The sequence below is a fragment of the Helianthus annuus genome, chromosome 12 (assembly GCF_002127325.2).
Source record: "Helianthus annuus cultivar XRQ/B chromosome 12, HanXRQr2.0-SUNRISE, whole genome shotgun sequence".
NCBI classification, from domain to species: domain Eukaryota; kingdom Viridiplantae; phylum Streptophyta; class Magnoliopsida; order Asterales; family Asteraceae; genus Helianthus; species Helianthus annuus.
Window position 1 is genome coordinate 26719121 of NC_035444.2, and position 26637 is coordinate 26745757.

Here is a 26637-nt window from a genome sequence, read left to right on the forward strand (position 1 = left end):
TTGGAAAGTGTCTAGTATTATTTTTCCATGTTTTTGCACTTTACTAGTTAAGTTAAATGCTGAATTTTTGCACAAAGTGCAGAATTTTGTAATTAAAGCATGTTTTAGGCACATCCGGTCACTATAACTATCACCTAGTGACGCAGTTTTATAATCCTCATCTCCCTGCACTCCCCACTAGTGTAGTAATCTATTCCCGGCTCATACTGGCCTCAGAGACAATGTCTGTCTAGTGCTGGCAATGCCAGCATGTTTACTGGGTTATCCGCTCACTGTGGTAACTGTGCTTTTGTGCATCAAGCTTGTCACTATAGTTTTGTGTAATAAATGGAGTGACAGTAATAAAGTATGATGCATGAATATGTATGTATCAAAAATCAAGAAGCAGTTTAACCACATTTGTAAGCAAGCACAGTTATTAAGCATTAATTAAATATTAATTAATTTGTACGGATACCTGGTTTGATGAGGGTTGTCACAAATTTTTCTAGGGGTGTATCTCCTTCTCATAATTTGAATCTTGTTCATATACACAACATATGAATTGAATAAAATACCCAACATATGAAACTCATACTTCGTGTGGTAGAGTTATTGTTTCTGTCATTAATGTGATGACAAGAGGCTTTAGGCAAAATCGATATACATATATTGTTCTGTTAAATTAAAGAGAAGGGTTTCTGTGCAAGTCAGTGGGTGTGTTTAATGGTTGAGATCAAGTCAGTGACATTTTTGTAATATTTGTGTGTCATTAATTAATTGTCATAATATGTTAGGGGTAGTCTTGTCATTTTACGTGTTTTAAATTAATTATATAACTGTCATAAATAACACACCTCCTACAATATCGCGATCCCCCCCCTGTATCTCTAAAATCAATTATAGAAAACCTTCTTTCATACAAAAAACAGTTAGAATCATGGATCAAGATAACAAATTCGGATTGAAATATAAGCACGATTGATACCATGTTTATCATTCCATTTGCAATTCATCATCTTCTTCTAAAGCACGTTCAATTCGTATTTCATCTGGTTCGTCACATTGTGTTTTATCTCTAGAATACACATTGAGATGAAACGTATCCAGTATCCAACTTCAAGTGTAATAAAACACAACACTATGATAAAATACAATGTGAAGAAACTAGAAACTGATAAAACACAGCGTCAAGACAGTGTATTTCATCTGGTTCGCCACATTGTGTTTTATCTGGTAAAACACATCAAGATGTCTCAGTGAATTGCGTTTATTAACTGTTAACTGCTAAAACACAATACCAATATCTCCCAGTGAACTACGTTTATTAATTGATAACTGCTAAAACATAATACCAATATCTCTCAGTGAACTGTGTTTCATTAATTAAAACAACATTTAATACCAAGGGAATTATAACACATTAACATTAGCCTTTTTAACTGGTAAAACACACCATCAAGAACTTGTTGAAGAAGCCATTATTTTTTATCAGTCAATTGATTTACACGAAGAATATATGAAAATCACATGAAATGATAACCTCCAGTAATTTTGATAACCTCCAATACAAAATCAAGAAGATATTAAGTTTCCTTAAAATTTTCATGAGTTGTTAATAATAAAATAAATTCCATAAATAAAATAATTATTAAATTACCTTAATGCTCTTTTTATTAATAAACCTAATTGCCACATATCACTTTTCTATAGCTTCCTACACTTTGTATGAAATATTGGCTTTGTAACCAACTTCTACTCTAAATTAAATTCAATTGATTGTAGGATCCAGCAAGCAGCAAATATAAGCATGAAGATTGCGTTCCATATCTAAAATGAATGTTAACATGTTACCGATTTATTCGGTTTAATGAAACACCGACTATGAATCTGACTTTGAAGATTGAATGTTGACGAACTTAGAAAATCTAAATGACATTATAGATCTCAGTGGTGGTTCATGATACAAACAATAGTCATCTAGTTGTAAATTTAGAAGAATAGAGAACAGGGGCAGACTTAAGCTTGGTCCAAGGTGGGCGGGCGCACCCTCGGGAAAAAAAATTTTAGTGCTAAGTTCTGTCGAAATTCCCGTCCGCACCTCTTGAAATTTTTTGTCCGCACCCCATGGAATTTTCTGTCCGCACCCCTTGGAATTTTTCGTCCGCACCCCTTAGGTAAAAAGTGTTATCAATTTATATTTAATTTTTTTTTTGTAAACTCTTATTTTAAAAAAAAATACTACCTAAATTATATACCTTTTAATACCTAAATAACTAAACCCAAATACCCAATACCTTTAACTAGCTCACTACTAAGTCTTAGCCCAATAAACAAACCCAACAAATCAACAATATTTCAAACTAAAATAAAATAAACAAGCCCAAAACCCTTACATATTCTCTCCCGCTCTCTATCCTCCCTGCACGCACGCCAGCGATCAGAACATCAGCGACAACAGCAGTCGCATACCACCGTAATCAGTCATCATATCAATGCCGATCGAACATGGGTAAGTTTCTTTGTTATTTTTGATGATTTTTGGTTGATTTTTTGATGATTTTTGGTTGATTTTTTGATGATTTTTGGTTGATTTTTGGTCGGGTGGGACGGAACCGGTAGCCACCGGAAGTGATTTTTCGATGGCAGGAAACATGTGCTTCTTGTTGTTGTTAGTGATGATATTTGATTTTGTGGTGGGTTATATATTTATATTTTGTTAGTGATGATATTTGATTTTGTGGTGGGTTATATATTTATATTTTGTTAGTGATGATGATGATATTTTGTCTTTTTTGTGGTGGGTTATATACGATCAGACCTGATGTTTGGGGTTTTTTATTTTTATTTTTTTAATGGTGTATATGATGTTTAGATGATTTTTAGTGTGATTTACATTATGATTTCTAGGGCTTGAATACTTGATACATTATGTGGTGTGTTATGGAGCCATGAACTTATAGATCAATTTGTTTGTGATAGCCGATAGGAACCATGAGTAGGGACGTTATGGCGCGATTTCTCAAGAGGAAAGTTGATACATCTTCCGAATTCGTTGATGTGGATTTTCAAAATCAAGAATTTGGGAACCGTTTTAACGAGGTAAATTTAGTTTGATGTCTTTTGTTTTACATGAATCGACCCGACTCGAACCGACCCGATACGAACCAAATTTTTTACTTATATACCTTGGGGCCTAAAAATTTAAAAATGTTCCGCACCCCCATGAAAAAATTTCTGGGTACGCCACTGATAGAGAATGTTTGGTTGTGAATTCTTAGTGTTAAATTTAGAAAAATATAGAATGTTGGTTGTGAATTCTTAGTGTAAAAAGTGTGAGGATTGGAATTTTAATGGGGTGAAATTTGAAAAGTTTTAAATTAATATTTTTAGAAAGAACTTATGAATAGTAAGACCATGGGTAATGGTTAATGCTCCTTAAGAAGCATTTTTTGTCACATCATCGTCATAATGCTTCATTTAATGGTTAAAGCTTCTTAATGCCCTTTCACTTATTAGTTTTCTTGTTTTTCCTTCTTATTGGGCATTATTCTAGAAATGTCACTCCCTCTCTTCATGCCCTATAATGTCCATGAGAAATGTTGTAAGGGCATTATCAAAACCTTTCACACCCCTATAAAGCAAAAAAAAAAAAAAAAAAAAAAAAAAATCGACCATGAAAACTTAATTGAATAATTACCAAAAAGAGATGTTAGAATAATAAATTTAACTTAATCACGTTTCGCTTGTGTTGATCCTTTTTACGTTTCATAATTGGTTGGGTCAACCTTATTTATGTATACTACAAAAATTCAAATTAATGTTCCGTAAGTTTCAAAATAAGTAGGGTCAAGCTTATTAATGTACATTACAACTAGTAATTTCTTTTAAGTCAAATAGGTAGGGTTAACCTTAGGGGTTGTTTGTTTGTCTCTTAATGAGGCTTTTAATGGTTCAGACCTTTTACTGTTTCAGCACTTAATGATTCAGACTGTTTGCTTCGTGAGCAAATGTCTGAATGGTTCAGACGTTTGCCTCTAAATGGTTTAGTATTATATTAAGTGTGAATGGTTAAGACCTATAATCTTAATTGATCAAACATTTGTCTTTGAATGGTTAAGTATTATACTGCCTTTTATTAGTTCAGAGCTCGTACTGGTTCAACACTTACTAGTCCAGACTACTTACTGGTTCAGCACTTAATCATTCAGAAGTTGTCAAACAGCCCCTTATTAAATATTACAACTAGTAATTTCATTTAAGTTAGTCTTACCGTATTGAATTAAATTAATACGGGTCAAATAACACTGGAGTCGTTATTTATCTTTACAGTTTTTGATTATGGTGCAAGTTAGTTTTGGTATTTTTTTTTTATTATTTTTGCATCATCAGTAACGTACCACTGTAAACAGTACAGTATAAGGTTTCCATTTTTGCTCATTTTCAGTTTCAGTATTTTTAGTAACAGTACTGATACAATTTACGTTTACATTATAATATAAATATTATTGAAAACGATATACCGAGTGATGAAATCGTATAAACAACATTCTATTGCCTAAATACCGACAAAATAAGTTTGATATTGGTATCAGATTCATTTTTATGGTTTTTAAGTAATGTATAAAACATGTTGATATTCTTTTAAATATCTAACTTGTGTAATTCAACTAATGTTTAATGTAAATTAATCTTTTTATTTTTTATTATATTAATGTTTCCGCTATACGGATTATTTTTTTCCATTTCCATTTCCACTAGTATTTATTTACAAATTAATGGTTTACTAAAATAAACAAAGTAGTAATAATACGACAAATACTAAACACATTATAAAAAGATATGCTAGATAGACTTCCATTGAATCGGTCAATCACTCAATCCGTGATTTCCATAGAATTTTTTTCCAAAACAGTGTCTTCCCTGTGTTGCTTGCCGGCAACCGTTTTCTAGTTTGCAATCACGAAGCTTCCACGTTTCACCACCCACCTCAAAAACCTTTAAACCCACCCCATGTGGTTGCGACAAAAAAGTCTTAAGACTCTTGTAACGCACAAACACCCACTTACCCTATAAATATCTTTCCCATTTCCATCATCAATCTTACCCTAATCCACCAATAATGAATCCTATTCTTCCCTTACTCCTAACTCTTTTACTCTCCCCCTTTTCAACCTTAGCCCAAACCCCCAATTCAATTTACCAATCATTTCTCCAATGCCTCCCGTTGAACTCACCCGAGTCTGTAGACGAACTCTCCGCAGTCGTATACAGCTCGACGGTGAACTCGACCTCATATACAACCCTTCTCCAAGACTACATAAAAAACCAACGGTTTAACAGTTCCTCAACCCCTAAACCGTTGGTTATTGTAACCCCCGCTACCGAATCTCAAGTCCAGGCCACGGTTATCTGCGCCAAGAAAATCGGGGTCCAGATTAAGATTCGGAGCGGGGGTCATGACTACGAGGGAATCTCGTACGTCTCGTCCGAACCCAACTTTATCATCCTTGACATGTTCAACTTTAGAAACATTGATGTTAATATTGAAAACGAGACAGCTGTAGTTGGGGCTGGAGCACAGCTGGGGGAACTGTACTATCGTATTTACGAAAAAAGTAAAGTCCACGGGTTCCCCGCAGGTGTCTGTCCGACAGTTGGTGTCGGCGGACATTTAAGCGGGGGCGGGTACGGTACAATGCTCCGTAAGTACGGACTGTCTGTTGATCACGTGATTGATTTCCGGATTGTGGATAGTAACGGTCGGGTTTTGGATAGGAAGTCGGGTGGGGAGGATCTTTACTGGGCGATACGCGGAGGTGGCGGTGGTAGTTTTGGCGTTATATTGTCGTATACGGTTACGTTAGTTCCTGTGCCTGTGGTGAACACTGTGTTTCGGATAATGAAAACGCAGGCGGAAAACGCGGCTGCGCTTGTTTCGAAATGGCAGGAGGTTATGCCTAATATTGATGATGATTTGTTTATAAGAATTTTGTTGCAACCGGTTACGGTTAACAAGAAAAAAACGGGTCGGGCTACGTTTATTGCTCATTATTTGGGTGATAAGAACAAATTGGTGGAGTTAATGGATAAAAACTTTCCAGAATTGGGTTTGAAAAGGGAAGATTGTATTGAAGTGAGTTGGATTCAGTCAGTACTCTACTGGGCTAACTTCGATGTGAACACGACTAAGCCGGAGATCCTGTTGGATCGACATTCGGACAAAGTTAACTTCGGGAAAAGGAAGTCGGATTATGTTCAAAAACCGATTTCAACATCCGGGATGACATCTATTTTCAACAAGCTTGTTGAATTGGGTAAAATTGGGTTCGTGTTTAATCTTTATGGTGGAAGGATGTATGAGATTGCGGCGGATGCAACCCCGTTCCCTCACCGCGCTGGGAATCTTTTCAAGATTCAGTATTCGGTTAATTGGAACGATGCGGATCCGGTATTGGAAGCGAATTATTTGAATCAGAGTCGGGTGATGTATGAGTTTATGACACCGTTTGTGTCGAAGAATCCGAGAGGCGCGTTTTTGAATTACCGGGATCTTGATATCGGCGTGATGAGCAAGAACAGTTATAGTGAAGGTGAGGTTTATGGGGAGAAGTATTTCATGGGGAATTTCGAAAGATTGGTGAAGATAAAGACCGCGGTTGATCCCGATAACTTCTTCAGAAACGAGCAGAGTATCCCGACATCTCCCGGAAAATCCTCAGGCAAGTCTCGGAAGATGATGAAGTAAAGGGTGATGTTAAACGTACCCCTTCTCTCATAAACTTGGGAGGACATGTTCGGTATAGAGTGTACGTTTAGACACACCGAACAAGTAAAACTATAAAACGAATCTTTTCTACTTTGTTTGTGTGATAAAAAGGAATCTTTGTTCGAAGCACCCAATGCTTAAGCGGGTGTACGCCACGCATGATTATTTGTACTTTATATTAATAGATTTTATAATGAATTTTTGGTGTTTTATAATTAATGATATATTTGATAAATAGATATACATGGTAGGTACAATATGCTTTTGAATAATCAATGATATGACTTTTTTGGGTTTGATTGTGTACAGCCCCTTCAGGTAGTTACGGTGGGGATGCGAGAAAGACAACAAACATTCAACTGTTGTTGCCATGGTTGTACTTGTACAAGATCTTCTTGTGATGATTTTGAGTGTGTGGCCGCGATCATCGTCATAAAAGTCCTTTTGTTTTGTTTCGTGATTGTCCAGATATGATTTTAAAGCTGGGGTCTCGGCCTTGCTGGTCTCTGTCATCATCTCGGATAAAAGTATGGTTTACCACGTCCTCTCGCATAGGCGTATAGGGGTGTCTTCCTAGAAGGAGCAACCTCTTTATAGGAGGGTCTTCCTAGAAGCAGCAACCTCTTTATCGTCTGGGTGGGTAAGGTTGTTGTTCTTGTTGATGTTTTGACTTGTGATTGGTTCGACAAGAATTTAAGTCACCCGTTGGATATTTGCAACTTATTTGATTGTAATAAGTGATTTATTTACAGCGCAAAGTTATTTGATTGTGACTTTGACCAGTCACCTCTAGTTCAGTCTAATGTCTGAGACTTTTTTGGGTCTCTTGGCAGTTCATGCTTATACGGTTGTATTTGTAGATTGTGTTGATGCATTAGATTAGTCATTAGATTACCTAACCCCTTAATTTTGGGATAGCTCCGCCACTGCAGCAATAGCTGCCGGTAGGTGGTGTTGTTTACACTTGCTTGAATTGCTGCACTTAGCCATATGTGATATATCACACTGGTGAATTCCCTTCAATCACATGGGGATAGTATTTAGGTGGTGTAACATTAGGTACTTTGTGTTTCTTTGTTCTAAAAGATATCAGATATATCCAAAAGAAGATCATAATTATAAACACTTTACACATGTCAGCCTAAGTTGAGAAATAGAAAAGAATACTATGAATTTAAAGATGAAAAGAGGAAAGATAAAGCTCATCTAGTGGCATATTTCACATAGACATCTGGACATATCTAACTCTTAAAGGTGAGCATACTAGAAAAAGCCTTGCTAGAATATATCATCAAATTGAAATTAATCAACACAAAAATATGAGAACACAAGAACAAAGGAACAATTTTATCATTGAACTTCACATACAGGTACAAGAACGTCCGAAATGAACCTTAAACGAAATATCTATAACACTATTACTAGAGTCCCTGAATTTACATTCAGATCTCTTTTTTAATCTTTTATACTAACTACTAAGGGTATGTTGGTGATTGTAGTGTCATCAAACTATTTTGATTAACTGGATGTACTTAAAGACCAAATGGGAAGTTACTACATATTTTTATGCAAGTAAGTAGGTTGAAGTAAACACTTGTTCAAGACTATTCTAATTTTAGGAAAAAACTGTGGGTTCAAAGCAGCGCCCACATAGTGGGGATTTGGGGCAGCGTCCGTGCTGAGGGTCTTGCTGATCAAGACTTGTAATAGAATTACATCATAAGAGTAGGATTAGGATCAAATACAAAGGCTTCTAATTGTAAGAAGGGTACAAAGGCTCCTAAAAAACCCACTACAAAAAAAAAAAAAAAAAAAAAAAAAAAAACTTAAACATCCACCACCACCCAAAAACCTAAACCCTCACCCCCACCCACCAAAAAAAAAAAAAAAAAAAATTTTTTGCCGAGGGGTTGGGGGTGGGGGTTTAGGTTTTTGGGTGGTGGTGGGGTAGGGGTGGGTGTTTAGTTTTTTTTTTTTTTTAGAGTTTTTTAGGTTTTTTTGGGGGTGGGGGGTGAGGGGTTAGGTTTTTTTAGGTTTTTTGGGGGGTGGGGTGGGGGAGGGGGGGGGGGGGTAGGGTTTTTTTTAGGTTTTTGGGGTGGGGGTGGGGAGTTAGGTTTTTTGGGGGTTTTTTTGGTGAGGTATAGTTTTTTTTTTTTTTTTTTTTTTTTTTTTGAGGGGGGGGGGTTTAGGTTTTTGGGTGTTGGTGGGGTGGGGGCGGGTGTTTAGGTTTTGGGTGGTGATGTAGTGGGTTTAATTTTAGGTTATTGGACATTTATCACTCTATAAATACTTCTTACACTTCTTACAATTAGAAGCCTTTATAGAATAACTTCACCTTAGAGTATATGCATTTAGCTCCATTAAACTATGAGAACTATGATAATTATATCTAAACTAGTTGATCTTAGTTTGGCTGTAACACATTACTTGATTGTAAAATTTAAACTTTATGATCCTACGTGTCTTAACTTCTTATGTTGTTCCTTAAACCTTACCGAAGAATGCTTCAGGTATAATAATGTCGCTCAGCCTATAGGGGGTTTTAGATGGAACAATATTGCAACTCCTAAAATAAACTACTTTGTATGGAGGGCTGTCAATAATAGGATCCCAACAGCAGGGGCGTTAGCAGACAGAGGCATAGTATTCGGGGATGGTAGTTGCGTGGGTTGCGGAACTTGTTTGGAAACAGTGGACCATCTTTTCGCTTCTTGTTCTGTGGCGAGATCCTTGTGGTGGCAGATTTGTATGTGGCTTAAGGTCTCAATTCCTGCTCGGTTTGAATCCCTGCAGCAGGTCTTAGAATTTTCGCTAAACCAAGGTGGGTCAGGCAAAAAAACAAAGGTGATTCAAGCAGTTTTTTTTATGACGATATGGAGGCTTTGGCTAAGGAGAAACGATAAGGTGTTTAAAGGCTCTAATACATCCCAATCTAAAATGTTCCAAGATATCAAGGAGAACACTTTATGGTGGGTGCTTAAGAGATCGAAGATCAGGGGTGTAGATATTGTTAACTGGTCCTCTTTTTCAAATTTAGATTTTGGTTAGTTTGCCTGGTGTAGTTGCTTCATATGGGGTGGGTATGTTTTGCTTTTTCTGTTTGTTTTTTTCTATGTTTTGCTGGGGGTAACTGTTTGTCCTGTTGGGTGTCCAGCCTTTGTTTAGCTCCTTGCTTTTGGGAGGCTTGTTCGGTGGAATAAATGTCTCGTTTGGTTGTTAAAAAAAATCTAACCCATTGTTGGCTTCACATCATTTTCAACAAAGTCAACCCAAATATGAACCCTAAGTGGTGTGTTGGAAATCAGACCCTTGATCAAACACAAAAAACACGAGATTGAATGAATTGTTCAACTCTTTTATTAATGAAAGCACACTAATTACAATGACTCTAACCCTCTATTTACTAAAACTCATTCTAGTACTAACTCGACTCAAACTCTGTTTAACTAAATAAACTAACCAACTAGTTAAACCTATCTAATAAAACCACTAATTTAAATACACAATAAGTAATTCACCATAATTATCTATAACTTATCTTAGATATTTATGTTCTTAATTTAAGATTAACTTCTTATAGATAACAATTCCAAACATTCTCAAAACTAATTATTTGTGCAATAAAATGCAAAAAGAAACAACTAGTATGATATCCAAACTCCCCTTAAAAGCATTGGACCATAGACCACCCAACCATTAAGCTACTAACATGATTCAACAACTTAACATGCAATCTTGCATCTTGAAGGAATATCACAAACTTATGTTTTTGATAACCACTTCAAGTGTTATTGATTGACTCAATTTTTTAACAGCGAAATGTTTCATAAAAAACAAGATGCTAAAAAAGATATAAAAAACCGCTATAAATTTAAGACTGATAGTAAGATATAGTTTAAATTACATCAAATTTTCCATTCTAATCAATGACATTTCGCCCGATGTTTTATCGATTTAATCGTATGTTCCTCTCATTTTTGTCAAGAGCCTTTTTGTTTCGAGCTCACTAGATGAACCAAAATGTAGTTGGGAAAATTACTTATACTATTTTTTTTTTTAAATTTGGATTCTTTACTTGGTTTGATGGGAATTGTAGCGCCTCTTGAACCGAGTTTGAAAGCCTCTACATGAAGCTCGCACCACAAATTAATTTACATCAACTCTCCATTGCAAATGGTCAAACCGTGAACAAGTTTGTCGTTTCTTGCATCATCTTACAATGTGTGCATGCGATTGAGTTAAGCCAACTTCCCTTCTTACGAGTAATTAATCGGTCAAAGATTTATTTGCCATTGCTATCCGTACAAAGAAAATGATTTTGATTTGCAACCAATTGACCCAATCGTGTTTATTGATTGACTTGGATACTAAACATTCATTTCACATTTAATTAGCAGTTATCTTTAACATCACTTTAATAAATAAACTAAATCTTAAAATATCTAAGACCATCTGTAGTGGGGTTTTTTGGCGTTTTTCCCAAAAAAGCCCCCTCACGCCCCTAGACCGCCCCTAGGCGTTTTTTACAAAAGTTTTGTCTGGAACGTTCTTTTTTCCTCGCCTTCCTTCAATTTTTTTGGCCAATGTCGCACACTTTCACAATCTTTGGCCAATAACATTTTTTTATGGTTTTTATTTAATTCTATAATGCCTCACAAAATTTCAAATCCCACTACACTCACTTTTAACATAATGCACACTATCATTACCGTACGTATACAAAAACAAGTTGAGGGGAATAGTGCCACACAGCTGTGTGGCACTTCCCTATTGGACCATACCATTTTTAATTTAATTTTATTCTCAGTTTAAAATTACGCTTTCATCATTCGTTTAAAATCATGTTTTTGCCCTCAGCTTAAAATAAAATTAAAACTTTGCCCTTATCTCAAAATTACGCTTTTGCCCTCGAGTCAAAAACTCTTTTTTTTTTATTTTGTTCACAGTTTAAATTACGGTTTCGCCCTCCGTTTAAAATTACGTCTTTGCCCCCAGTTTACAATAAAATGTTGTTTTTTCCTCTACCTTAAAATCACAATTCTGCCATCAGCTCAAAATTATGTTTTTGCCCACGGTTCAAAATTATTATTTTGCTCTCAGTTTAAAATTATGATTTCGCCTTTAGTTCAAAATATAATTACGATTTTGCCCTCTATACAGACATACATGTTATGAGAGAGAAATATTCGGCTTATTGTTCCGCAACGCGGGCTTGGGAAAAACTAGCTTTTAACATTATGCACCCATATGAACGACCACATAACGCAAGGATAAAAGCATTATTTTCCTCCACCCTTACACATGTTCTAAAAGCATACTGAAATCCAAAAACAACCAAAACGTTCTGTATTTTTTTATGATTTTGATTACACAATTAAAATCTCCAAAAATGCCTACGACCTTTTCCAGATCGATACTAACTAAATCTCATCAAATTACCATTATCAAGCGCAAATTACAAACATATCCTGAAATTTCTCTAGAAAAACGACCTACATTACATTAGGTCTTGCGTAGTGGGGCGCGGCCAAGGGCCATAGCGCCGCTATGGCGCCGCCCACACCGCCCCCACCGGCGCTATGAACAAAAAAAAAAGGATGCAGCGCTATGGATATGGCGCCGCTATGGATGCTTCTTTTCAAAAATGGATCAATCAAATTCAGTTAAGGTTTTTATAATTAATTAATAAAATTGAAAATTAATATTTAGGTAATGATGGGTAGGGGCTTTATGACTACGGGCTCTAGTGATATAACGCCCCATAAAGCCCCCGTGTGACGTGGCACGACACGTGTCGCATAACGCCCCACAAGGGGCTTTATGACTACGGATGACCTTAGCCAACGGATTTCAAAAGAATATCCCAACACATCTCATAATAATCCTCTATCGTCGGATACATCCACCATCGTGGACGGCTTGCCACGTGTCCTACCCAATCCACCGTTAGATGAAGACCGCATTTATTTAACTTTGTTCTTATCCACAGATCATATTCAAATATTTTCTTCCACACCAATTTCTTTCTCTCTCTATCTCTCTCTTCGCAATTGTTGCTGGTACGTGAAAAATTATTATGAATTAAATTCCTTTTACATGATTTTACTTACTATAATTTGTGTAATTACATGCGTATTTCGAGAGATTCAGTAATTTTGATCCGAATTGTTTTAATTTTACGTAGATCTATTAGTTCTGGTTGCATAATCTAGAATAAGTTTAAGGTTTAGGTATTCTGGCCTTTAATTTTATCAGATCTAGACTATTCTGTGTGTTTGATCATATGATTTTAGATACAGAAACTATTAGGAATGTATTTGATGAATTTTGATTGTAAGGTCACTGGATAAAGTGTTGTATTTATATGTTAGAAGATAAGCATTAAAATGTTTATAATGGATACATTTAGTGTGTACATGTAGGATGTTTGTTAGTTTTTGAAAGTAGTATATGATTATTTTTAGAAAGTTGACAGAATTTTCAATTTCAGCTAGTGGATATCTAGTATATAGATATAGGATGTTTGTAACTTTTTGGATGTACTATTCGATTATTTTAAATAGTTAGCTTAACTTTTTATTTTCAGTTAGTGGAAAGGACGGATAGTGTGACAACATATATTAGCATTAAACATGGTTTTAAAAAACTTTTGAGGCATGCGCCTCCAGGCGAAACGGCCAAAAAACGAGTCTGAGGCGCGCCTCGTGGTGTTTTTAATGTATATGCACCTCAGAGGGGCTGAGGCGCTAAGAAAGTTGCGCCTCAGGGGATTTTGATAGTTGTTTTTGATGTTTTTGACTTTTTGTGTCAATTTCAAGCATTTCATGTATTTTTTAAGTGTGTTTTTGATGATTTTGATAAATCTGATGATGAAATTAGTTAGTATTATTATTATTTTTATAATATATATAATTTTTATATTTATTTATTAATACCGCCTCGGCCTTACGCCTCGTTTCGCCTCGAGGCTTACGCCTCGTGAGGCGAAGGGAAAACGCCTCGAAATTCGTTTCCGTTCTTTTAAACCTTGGCATTAAAGGAAGATCTATGTAATTTCGTTGTTTAAGGACGATTCGTGCAAGTGGATATAAACCTGAAGGAGTTCAAATCCTGCGAGGCGCAGATATAGGAGTATTTAGAAGTAAGAGTATTTAGAAGTAGGTTAGTTTGCCGTTCAAATAAAAAAAGGTAACTTTCTTCGAAGAACTATTAGATGATGTAGGTGTCTGTTGTCTCCATCATCTAATCTTATAAACTTATTGTGGCCTTCACTGAGAATTTAAGTCATGTATCTAAGAGTGAAGAGTGTTGACCAGCTGAATAAATTGTCTATTTACTTGTTTTAGCATATCTTCTAATTGTGCATTACAGGTTTTATGTGTGCTACAATATCATTGAGCATGTAACTGACTGTAACCTACATTACAAATCATTTAAATAGTGTAGAGTTCCAATTTCCATCTCGTGTAGGAAACTATGGTTATGTATGTTAGCTTCCGGAGATCTCAAGTTACTTGATTCTGAATGTCTTCTAATTTTACTCTTGCAGTGCAAGGAATTCTAAGGTTGCGCTTTTCGTACCATATGCATATTGAAGTTCGTTGTATAAACATCTTTAGCCATCATGAAGTACTTGGAATACACCCCCTTCGACCGGTAATTTGTCCTAAAAGTTCTCATCAAATAATCGACTTTTTTTCTTCCAAATTCCATTGAAAGATGGCATTGAAACAAAAATAGTATTTTGCTTCTTCTTCCACAGAATAAATGCTTTTCTAGATCACCTAAATCTCGGAGAGCATACCATTAAGGGATGCATTGAAGCTTACTCATGTGAGTAGAACCTGTGTTATGTAGTAATTATCAGTTTCTTATGTAAGAACTTAAAATTTTTAATATTCCTATTGTACTTCATTAGGTAAGCATACTGGAACAGATAAAAGGCTATCTCTCAGCTTGGAAAATGAGGTATCATATCTGAATTTTTGCTATCACACTTTGTTCTAGTAAAATAATAATCATTGATAATCAGGGGCAAAGTATAGAAGGGGCCCCCCCGGGGGGGGGGGGGGGGGGCTTCGCTTAGTAGTGTTATATATGTAGTTTTTGTATAGAATTTTTTGGGTATATATGTTTTTGGCCCCCCGATTCTATAGAAATTTTTGGGTATACACATTTCGACCCCCCCCCCCCCCCCCCCCCCCCGTCATTCGGGTCAAGCTTCGCCACTGTTGATAATGATATTTTTTTGTATATCTTTCCGTGAGTCTATGATCTGATTTCTGTTGCAAAATTGTCGGAATTCCGTTCAAGTTAGATGCTTGATTATATTGGGAACTCTCCTGATGTTGGATCCTCCTCACCGGTTGAATATCTTTCTAGTAGATCCAGGTGATTATGCTACATTGATACTTGGATAAACTTAGGTGTAGCAACATTGAGTCTGATTTAGTTTTTTTTTTCATATTTATTCCAGCCGAAAGACGTTGATCTATCTTATTCTCACGTTATCGCAGATGTACCCAGACTACGATTTCAGGTAACTTTAGTTTAACGTTTGATATTTCATGGCGTTCATCGAAAGAGGGTTATGGGTAATGACACTGTCAGCTTCATTGGCGACATGGCAACCCACTACATAATCCTTCTTTAATGGCGTTGGGAGTGTTGTCAGATGGTTCGACAGACAGTTTTGAACTGTTGCTCTGTGTGGAGCTGAGAGTTCAATTCTCTCCATTTCCCAAAGCATATTAATACAACATGTTAATATGTTATAGAACTCTTACATATTATGTCTATGAGTGACATGGTGGCTGCCTCGTGTAACTTGTGTTTGAAAGTATGATATACTGTCATTAGGCTTGTAACCGAACCGAACATTCATGAACTATTCGTGAAATTGTTCGGCGGGAAGTTCTTTTATGTTCGTTTATTTACGTTTGTTTATGTCCGTTCATTTATGTTTGTTTTTTAAATACATAAGTAGTTATATTTATATAAATTTTAAACGGAAAAGGAACTTTCTAACTAGTTATTAATAACTAGGTTTTCCAATGGGATTTATCGTAATTAATCACTAATTTATATTAAAAAAAATACTTTATGTTTTTTTATGTTTAGTTGTCTTCATTTACGTTTCTTCAATTATGTTCATTTGTGTTGTTTATTGTTTGTTAAATAATGTTCATTTATGTTCGTGAATTGTTCGTTTAGGTCTTAAACGTACGAACATAAATGAACACGAACATGCCCATTTTTTCTTAATAAATGAACATGAACAAAAAATGTGTTCGATTATATGTTCGTGTGCGTGTTCAGTTAACGTTAATGAACGAACTCGAACATGCCTCTGTTCGTGTTTGTTCGGTTCATTTACAGGCCTAATTGTCATACTGATGCTTCGATTTTTATTGAACATAGTGGAAACAGATTGTCAGATTTTGAATAGAGATAGAAGTTTCAACACATTTCTCTTGAATGGGTTGATTTGGGTTATTTTTATTATAATCAGAACAGGTAGAATTATAAAAAAAAGCTCAAGAGGAAACAGGTCAAAAGTCGCTCAATCTGTATTTTTTAATGCATAATACCTTCTAAAACGTTTAAATCATTGGAACAATATAAATCTTGTAACCATATTTGACGTACGAAAAAAAGAATTTAAAACGGAAAGTTTTTAATACCAAATTTACCCATTTCACCAGAAACCGTTTCGACCCACCCGCTACTCAAACCTGCCCATTTTTCCGTTCTACTTGGCAACATTTTTTTTTTTTTTATTTTTTATTTTGACTTGTTATGTTTGTTACTTTGTAATGAATAGTGAGTGTGGAGCCTCTGGGATACTTTTTAGGTGTATAATATGTGTTGTTTGGTAATCCATTATATTGTCAACATGTTGTATATCAGTGCAGTGAAAGCTCACCAGTTTTTCACAGAAGGAACCTGGGAAGGTTTTAAGCAACTGTTTCAAAGCTACATGTCTGATGCATCCAAGGTATTGCCATATACTAAAATATATTATCATCTATGCATAAAGAATCAGACCTTCTAGAAGCTCCGCAATCGAAGGAGTGTTATAAAGTTTTGACTTATGCATACATGTTAATATATCTATTGAGTTCTTTGCTTTTACGCAATTCAGGTATGGAACGAGACAGATGAAGACGGTACCTTACTGGAAACCTTATACAAAACTTTAGACGAGGTAATATAATAGTTTAAAACCATCTAGTATCCTCAGGTGCGTGTTGGTTGATATCGATCCTGATTATGAAATTTCAGGTTATCAATCTAGCAGACTGTGAAGTCTATAGCTATGACCCGAACTCTGATGCTGACCCTTTCATAGAAAAAGGAGCTTTGTAAGAGAATATTTATGTTTTTTTTACCAATGTGTATATTTTGTCACGTCCTGTCGTCGATATCTGATTTCTATATTCTTGCAGATGGTCATACAACTTCTTCTTTTACAATAGAAAGCTCAAGCGTGTTGTGAGCTTCCGTTTCAGCTGTTTAAGGTAATTCAGAAAACACATTTTTTATCATTTATTGAAATGTTGTAAATAACTCTTGGTGCTAGTATGTTAAAGAAGTGGCTTGATGGCCGGGTTGGGTAACGGGTCAAACGGGTCTGTTTGGAACGGTCTATTCTCCATTACGGGTTGAAAAGGACCAGCTTGAGTTGAAACATGAACCCTTGCTGTCCTTTTTGTATATATTTTCTAAAAAGGTAATGCTTTAATACTAATTAGACAGCATTATTGTTACAATGATAATCTAATATCGAGTTAAAATGTATTATTTGACCTAATTGAGATACTAAACGGGTCGTGATTAGGACATTGGGTTATATAGTTGAGGATTATTACATAGGTTTATTTCTGTTGCAGCAATTTGGTGAGCGACGGTTTTCCTACGGATGGATTTTACTACGAAGAAGATGGTGAAATATTCGATGAGATGGACATGTGATGTTGTACATACCATGTTAATAGGATCCAAGTGTTGGTAGTGTACAAATTGGCAGGCGTCGCTAATAAATCAACTAGATAATAGATGCCTTAGATTGTGAAGGGATGCATCGTCTTTTTGCTGCTTCACATTTGTCTATGTTGGTTAACAGCTGTTTCGTACATTTTATTTTGACTCTTTTGTTTGGTGATTCTACCGTTTATTAAACGGTTGTTTAACCTACTTGTAAGATCACTTGGGTGAGAGTGTTAAATGTGTCGTGGTTGTGGGTTGGGTTCACACAATCACACATGTTTGTATCGCTGCTTGACTGCTTCTATTGTCTTTGTTATGTTAATGCCCATGATTATGTTAATGCTCTTTCTAAAAAAATTGGTGGAAGTAAATTGGTACTGTACGTACGAGTAAAAGAAAGAAAACAAAATTAATTGCTTTTTTCAATAAACGCAAAAGCAATCGATTTTCCCCAAACGCACACGCTCCAAATCTTCTCTCTGTTTGCTGTTGTTCTTGTTGCAACTCCAGTGACGTATATCGATTCCGGCGAGCAAGCTTCCAATCGCAGACTTCAAACAAAACCCCTCAATCGACAGCCCCTTGTTCGTAGGTCAGTCTATTACACAGGTTCTGTCGTCACTGTTGCAGCTCCGAGTTGCAGGTATCAATCAACAAGAACCCCTTGTTTCGCAGGTTTGTTGATCTTCGCAGGTCCCTTGAACGGTTGATTTAATCCGCTCTGATACCAATTAAAGAGAATTGGTACCAGATTAGTTAATAATCTGAAGTTATGAACAGTAATTGGCTAACACCCAATGTTTATTATCAAGGAAACTTAACTCAAAACCTTTGAAAAATTACAATCCCTACCAATTAGATTGGTATATATAGCTAACCTAAACGCGTTAGACTATAACTAGGACTCCTATTAATTAATTACATGATATTTATCTAATACACATCCTAACCCAACATGTATAGGATACTTAGATAACAATCCACTAATTAATTAATATATGGTTTATTGCTTGTCTTGCACTCCAAGCAATCCTCCTAGCCATCCTTCACGCATGTAAGCCACAGATTAGACTAGGAATTCCCAACATTCACCCCCTGAATTTCCAACGCCAAGTAGATCCCGCATCTCCTTGAACTTGATTTTCGCCAATACCTTCGTCAGTATATCCGCTCTTTGCTCGCTGCCAGATACATGCTCAACGACCACTTCGTTGTTTTCAACACACTCCCGAATAAAGTGAAATCGGGATTTTATAGGCTTGCTTCGATTATGGAACACCGGATTTGTTACTAAGGCAATCGCTGAAGTATTATCCACTTTTAACATCACTTTTTGCGGTTGTCTTCCAGTAACTTCACTTATCAATTCTCGTAACCAAATAGCCTGACAAGCTGCTGAACTAGCTGCCATGTATTCAGCTTCACATGATGATAATGCCACTGTACTCTGTTTCTGCGAACACCAAGTAATTGGTGCAGAACCATAATAAAACACGTGTCCCATTGTACTCCGACCATCATCATCATCAATGTTGTGACTGCTATCACTATAGCCGCATAACACACCTTCAGCTTTTCTCGGATAAGTAATCCCGTAGCTCGCGGTTCCCTTCAAATATCGGAGTATTTGTTTAATAGCTATCACATGACTCTGTCTTGGAGTTTGCATGTACCGACTAACCATGCCAACTGAATAAGCGAGATCCGGACGTGTCTGGAGTAAATAACGCAAACACCCAACTATTTTTCGATAATTGGTTGCTTCAACTTCAGCTTCGTCTTCGGCTTTTGATAACTTTAAATTCGGGCCCATTGGAACAAGAGCCGAATTACACTCATGCATCCTCGCTTCCTTTAAAATCTTCCAGGCATATGCTTCCTGTTTGATTTTAATTCCATTCGCGCCTTGTGAAACTTCGATACCCAAATAATAAGTTAATTTTCCAAGATCAGACATATCGAAGCGTTTCGCCATTTCTTTCTTGAACTCATTAATAATAGATAAACTTGAACCTGTAACGAATAGGTCATCAACATAGATGGCTAAGATTAATAAAGAATTACCCACAATCTTTCGATACACGGCTGGTTCTTTAGTACACCGATGGAATTTTAATGCCTTCAACATTGAATCTAGCTTAATATTCCAAGCCCGAGGTGCTTGTCTTAACCCGTACAACGCCTTGAAAAGCTTGTAAACTTTGTGACTTTCTTTCGGTTTAACGAGTCCTTCCGGTTGAAGTACATAAACATCTTCCTCCAAATCACCATTTAAAAACGCCGTTTTCACATCTAAATGGTGTATTTCCCAACCCTCCACGGCTGCAAGAGAAATAAGAAACCGGATCGTCTCGATTCGTGCAACCGGTGCAAAAACTTCATCAAAATCAATACCCTGTCTCTGCACGTACCCTTTTGCTACAAGTCTCGCTTTGTATTTATTAATTGTATTTATTAATTGTTCCATCCGCATTCTTTTTTATTTTGAAAACCCACTTTAAACCGATTGGTTTAACGCCTTTTGGTAAATCCACAAGTTTCCATGTACGGTTTCGTTCAATCGAATTAATTTCTTCTCACATTGCTTTAACCCATTCCCCCTTTAATTTTGCTTTGCCAAAATTACCCAGTTCGTCATCAATTAAAAGCAATTCGCACGTATTTAATTCGTAGTCACTATATTTTATAGGTAAAGTAGATTGACGAGTGGAACGCCTGACCTGAAATTCATCTTCTTGGCTACTCTGGGTAGTTTCTGAGCTGCTCTGGTTAGTTTCTGGGCTGTTCTGGTAGATTCCGGGCAGCTCTGAGCTGATTCTGTGCTGTTTTGAGCTGATTCTGGGCTGATCTGAGCTGATTCTGGGCTGTTCTGAGCTGATTCTGGGCTGCTCTGAGCTGATTCTGACATCATTGGGCTTGAATTTATTGACCAAAACCCAGTATCAATCACACTACCCCAGTAAACGGTAAATTAACCCGGTTCGGTTTCACTTCCGGTATGATTTTCAGCACTTTTATTCCACTTCCACCCCCTTGTTTCGTCAAATTCCACGTCTCTATTTACCACAATTTTCCGAGTTCTCGGATCATGTAAACGGTACCCTTTGGACCCGGGTTCGCTTCTAAGATGCACCAAAATATCGGACCGATCATCGAGCTTTTGAATATCTGTTTCGACTTTTGCAAAAACAATACAACCAAAAATTTTAACATGTTCTAAATTAGGTTGTTTACCTTTGTATTTTTCATACGGAGTAGTTCCCACCAATGCACGCGTAGGAGACCGGTTAATTAAATAAGTCACATGTCTGACCGCTTCACCCCATAAATAGTTCGGAACCTTCATTGCTTTCATAATACTTCGAACCATCTCCATAAGTGTACGGTTTCGACGCTCGACCACGCCGTTTTGTTGTGGTGTATAAGGGGTTGTCAAGTGTCTCGTAACGCCCTCTTCATCACAAAAACGATTAAACGCCCGGGAAGTGAACTCTCCACCTCTATCGGTCCGTAAGGTTTTGAGCAAATTACCCGTCTTTTTTTCTGCCATCACCTTAAAATATTTTATTGTTTCGAACGCTCCACTTTTCTCCTTCAACAAGTACGACCACATATATCGTGAGAAATCATCAATCAAAACTAAAATATAGCGATTACCATTCATGGTCGATGGGGAAATTGGTCCACATAAATCACCATGGGCTAATTCAAGTGTTCGTGATGCTCGAAAAGTCGCCTTCTTTGGGAACGGTTTTCGCGTTTGTTTTCCAACCATACATGCTTCGCACACCTTATTCTCATGACGAATCTTTGGAACTCCTAAAACTATCCCGTTGATTTGCTCCAAGGTCTTGAAACTAGCATGCCCGAGTCTCGCATGCCATAACCACGAATCTTCACTGATTTTCGCCATAAGACAAATGGGACTGCCCACTTTCAATTTCACCTTGTACAAACGATTTTTCGAACGAGCCACTCGCATCAATAATTTTCCACCACTATCAAACATCGTTAGAAAATTATCTTTCATTCGAATTTCACATCCAAATTCGGTTGCTTGACCCAAACTCATCACGTTACTTTGCAAATCTGGGATATAATAAATGTCGGTTAAAAGCTTTTGTTCACCGGTTTTACCTTCAAATAAAATCGACCCTTTTCCTTTAATCGTCACACGCGAACCGTCACCAAACTTCACGCTTCAAGTTATTCGCTCGTTTAGCTCTGCAAAATAACTCCGGTTACCCGTCATGTGGTTGCTGGCTCCGTTATCAAGGTACCAAACATCTTTTTCGCTAGAATCGGCTTCAAATTTCTTTGGCAAACCTTTTCTTCGTTTAAAAAAATAGTTTCTTGATCGGTCTTCATCATAAAAAATGTTCCATCAACCTCATTATTTCGTTCCTCAGCTTGTGCCATGTTCGCCTCATTATTTTTGAATCGATCTGGACATCTTGAAACAAAGTGTCCATATTTGTCACACCGGTAACACTTTATTTCCAATAAATCACACTTTTTATCTTTTTGCTTTCCGTTGTCTCGGGTCTTATATTCTTCTTTTTGACCGCGGTTTTGGGTGTTATCCCGACCACGGCCACGCCCTCGCGATGAGTGAGATCCTCGACCTCGACCCCTACTAGAATCACGTCCACGGCTAGAAGAAGATTCAGATTTAGAAAACATTAACTTACCCGAATTGTCGTGTGCGTTATCTTCTTCTTTGATCCTCTCTTCATAAGCTTTTAGTCTACCAACCACATCTTCATACCCGACTGTCTTCAAGTCTAAAACTTGTTCAAGAGAGGCCACAATATGTATAAACCGCCTTGGCAAACTAGTGAATAATTTCTTGACCATTTTTCGTTCTTCAATCTTTTCTCCTAGTGTGGCCGCCTTAGAAGCAATAGACGACAACTTTGAGGCATACTCATCAATCGTTCCGGTATCCCTCATCTTCAAACCATCAAATTCAGTTATTAAGGTTTGAAGTCTTGCTTCTTTCACACGTTCCGCATAGAGATTTCTTGACTGAATTGCTTCCCACATATCCTTTGCTGACTTCAAATTCCCGATCTGTAAAATTTGTTCCTCCGGTATCGATTGAAACAAAAGAGCTTTCGCCACGTTATTTTTCTTTGCATCATCGGAACCCGGATCAATCTCATCCCAAACTCCATGAATCCCAAAAATAACTTCCATACGTATGCTCCAGATCGTGTATTTGTTGAAGTTAATGTTGGAAATTTGGTGAATGGATATTAAATATATTTATAATTTAATGAAATTATAAATATTAATTAGAATATTCATGTGGTAAATAAAAGAGTAACTCTTGAGTATTTAATTAGTTTTATTAGAGTTTTAAGTCTCTAATTAAGTGACTAATTAAGTGAATAATTAAGTGAATCCTTTCACTAGTCTTGTTCAAATAGTAGGCTATGTGCCTTTCTTTTTGTTACAACAAGAATAGGGTATTGCTTGATACATGAAGAATACTAGAAGTAGTATGAACACTTGAACATCAACTAGAGAGATGAGTACTCTCTACTTGTTTCCACCACATGAGTTCAAACACTACAATTACCGGATGTAACCTTGGGCCGGTGAGCCATCTCCGGCAGTACAGACTGCTTCGGCTGTTGTACCCTGGGAGACAGACGCGTCATCTTTAATAGAGGCGCGAAATCTGTTTTAAGGGAAGCGTGTTGAACACGTGCCTCAACCAAAATCGTCAACGTTTTAGTATGCTCTTTGTTGCAGTCAAGGAGTATTTTTCAAGACTCAAGATGATGAATACTCGAGTCTAGGATGCTATCAAGTGCGCGTGAAGGACCTACCAGAGATGCGGCTTGAATCAAGATTGGTATATAGAATTATATTTATATTCTTTTATTTAGTTATTGCAACCGGTATTGTACAATGATATTTCCTACGAATAACGAGAGTCTCGTTATGATATATTTTGTAATTATATTTTACAAAAGGTGAACCTATTTCCTACAGTTAACATCAGACACTGAAACGAACCAGGATTCGTTTCCTTTACCGAAGCATTCGAACCTTCACCCCCAACCATCGTTCGTTTCTTTCGTCGGCTATAGGTTTTAGTAGTCCCTGGTGAATCAATTTTACTAATACAACCCTTTTAACGCGGTTGTAATCGGTTTGTTTTTCGATTCGTGTCGATAGCGTCGTAGGACAATCAACGGTTTCCCGTTTCCAACCTACTATAATCGACGATTAACCAAGACAATTAACAGTTACAAAAACTATTTCCAACTTGGTCAAATCTGAATCGAAAAACTTGTACCACGTTTGAAAGACACCAATGTTCAATATGACTTACAACGAGTACTGTTGATTTATCAATTAAAAAAAATTGATATGATATACCAATTAAATTAATGAAAAATCAATTAGTGGAAGTAAATTGGTACTGTACGTACGAGTAAAAGAAAGAAAACAAAATTAATTGCTTTTTTCAATAAACGCAAAAGCAATCGATTTTCCCCAAACGCACACGCTCCAAATCTTCTCTCTCTGTTTGCTGTTGTTCTTGTTGCAACTCCAGTGACGTATATCGATTCCGGCGAGCAAGCTTCCAATCGCAGACTTCAAACAAAACCCCTCAATCGACAGCCCCTTGTTCGTAGGTCAGTCTATTACACAGGTTCTGTCGTCACTGTTGCAGCTCCGAGTTGCAGGTATCAATCAACAAGAACCCCTTATTTCGCAGGTTTGTTGATCTTCGCAGGTCCCTTGAACGGTTGATTTAATCCGCTCTGATACCAATTAAAGAGAATTGGTACCAGATTAGTTAATAATCTGAAGTTATGAACAGTAATTGGCTAACACCCAATGTTTATTATCAAGGAAACTTAACTCAAAACCTTGAAAAATTACAATCCCTACCAATTAGATTGGTATATATAGCTAACCTAAACGCGTTAGACTATAACTAGGACTCCTATTAATTAATTACATGATATTTATCTAATACACATCCTAACCCAACATGTATAGGATACTTAGATAACAATCCACTAATTAATTAATATATTGTTTAACCATCACTAGTGCTCTAGGGGTGGCCACGGGTATTTAAGTTCCACTTATGGTGGGCCCGGGTGAGTTTTCCCCTCAAGGTCTCAAGTTCGAGTTTTGGTGATAGGGGTTTCTCATTGAGGGGTTTAAATTGGGGATCTATTGTGCGAGGGGGCTCTCTAGCGCGGACCCGGTTAAGACAACGTATGCTAGACCTCCCAACATTCGCGAATAATTCACACCTTTCAAAAAAAAAAAAAATTAGTATATTGTTTATTGCTTGTCTTGCACTCCAAACAATCCTCCTAGCCATCCTTCACGCATGTAAGCCACGGATTAGACTAGGAATTCCCAGCATGGTCCTAATCTGGTTTTAACTTCCATTGATAAAACCTAAACCGGTTTGAAAATTGATATGGTTGACCCAAAATCCAATACATAACAATGCTCTCAAACCTAGTTCACTTATTTATATTAGGGTTATTGGATTCTAATAATCTTAAGTTTCACCTGTTGGCCAATAATAATCTCAACTTTAAAAATTTCATCCAACGATCCCAACTTGTAAGAATTTGGCCTCTATTGATCATTTTATAACATATAAGAATTTGGTTTCTTCAATAGATCAATGTGCACCTGCAGCCTCCTTAATTGAATTAAGTGCACTTTGAAAAGGATCGACATTAAAAACAATGGTTTTTGTGTGTGGCACAGTCTGTTGAGGTCCTTGGATACGGTCTCAATCAACCCGCAACCCCCCCCCCTCTCAATGGGGTTGTGAGACTGGTATTTAGTTTCGGACTACTCCACCTCATCTCATTGGAGATGCTCTAAGATCTGAAATAAGTTATGCGTGTTCATCCATCTTCATTCCAAAGGCGAGCATATACATTGAGTGACTGTAACTGCTATCGTTTATAGCACAATAAGCAATTGATGATATCACGTTCTATTTGATAAGCCTATTTGGTATTGAGTATTTATTTGTAACAACTAATTTTTTTATTTTCAATTCATGGTGTATACTTTCAACGATAGAAAAAAGAATGTAGTAAAATTTTTATTCCACGTACATAAATATATAGATTTAGTTAGATAATTTCATTCTGCTTGAGCTGGTTGATGAGAAATTATCATCTATCCCAATAACAACAAATCTGACCCAAATGACTGTATTAAGGTATGGATAATGGATGGTCCAATGTCTTTTATATGTTTGTCAAGTAGTAATTCTTTTTTTGAAACCGAAAACTTCATTCAAACCAAGGCCAGCCCGGAAAAAAAGACGGGCGACCCAACCAACAACAAAACCTTACAAAAATTTACACCAATTGTCCCAAGAAATTTCTATACATCCTGTTCTATTTCTATACCAAAGAAAACCAGTCGACAAAATCGATCTAAAAACCTCTTCCACCTTAATAACCTTGCCACTGAAGACTCGGTCATTCCTCGCTTTCCATATAAACCAACACGAGATCACCACCATACCTTGATACATGAGCTGCTTCTTGCCTTTCAAACCACAATGGATATGGGCTTCCATAATATCTCTGAAAGAGAAAGCAACCAAATAAGGTGTCCTACTCCATTTGCTGAACTTAGACCAAACTTCAGCCGCGAAACTACATCCCGTGAACAAATGAGCAGCCGTTTCGACGCCACCAAAACACATCGGACAACAAGAATCGGCAACCGGAATGTTTCTCTTGACCAACTCAAAGCGAGTCGGAAGCCGTTCCATCTCCGCCCTCCACGCGAATACGTTACATTTTAAAGGAACCCATCTACACCATTCCCAAGAAAAACCCCAATCTGTAGAGGAATTAGAATCCAACAACCTTTTAACCGATCGA

The 26637-nt window shown here is 36.7% G+C and overlaps 2 protein-coding genes across 2 annotated transcripts; both read left to right on the plus strand.

The window, feature by feature from the left end:
• The first annotated feature begins 4848 nt into the window (after positions 1-4848).
• Positions 4849-7540, plus strand: LOC110867894 (berberine bridge enzyme-like 21). The gene is made up of 2 exons (XM_022116950.2): positions 4849-6701; positions 7058-7540. Exons 1-2 carry the CDS (start codon positions 5102-5104, stop codon positions 7147-7149), a joined length of 1692 nt encoding a protein of 563 aa, XP_021972642.1. The 5' UTR covers positions 4849-5101; the 3' UTR covers positions 7150-7540.
• A 5190-nt stretch (positions 7541-12730) lies between these two features.
• LOC110867895 (repressor of RNA polymerase III transcription MAF1 homolog) lies at positions 12731-18077 on the plus strand. The gene is made up of 11 exons (XM_022116951.2): positions 12731-12807; positions 14298-14404; positions 14511-14581; positions 14667-14716; positions 15066-15139; positions 15225-15287; positions 16658-16745; positions 16893-16955; positions 17033-17112; positions 17197-17268; positions 17641-18077. Exons 2-11 carry the CDS (start codon positions 14373-14375, stop codon positions 17720-17722), a joined length of 675 nt encoding a protein of 224 aa, XP_021972643.1. The 5' UTR covers positions 12731-12807; positions 14298-14372; the 3' UTR covers positions 17723-18077.
• Positions 18078-26637: the final 8560 nt, after the last annotated feature.

Bases quoted from the DNA above. Each gene is read 5' to 3' on its own strand.
- LOC110867894 (XM_022116950.2), top strand. From the start codon at position 5,102: ATGAATCCTATTCTTCCCTTACTCCTAACTCTTTTACTCTCCCCCTTT. The intron at 6,702-7,057 runs GCAAGTCTCGGA...GATTGTGTACAG, and splicing joins ATCTCCCGGAAAATCCTCAG to CCCCTTCAGGTAGTTACGGT.
- LOC110867895 (XM_022116951.2), top strand. From the start codon at position 14,373: ATGAAGTACTTGGAATACACCCCCTTCGACCG. The intron at 14,717-15,065 runs GTATCATATCTG...CGTTCAAGTTAG, and splicing joins CTCTCAGCTTGGAAAATGAG to ATGCTTGATTATATTGGGAA. The intron at 16,746-16,892 runs GTATTGCCATAT...TACGCAATTCAG, and splicing joins ACATGTCTGATGCATCCAAG to GTATGGAACGAGACAGATGA.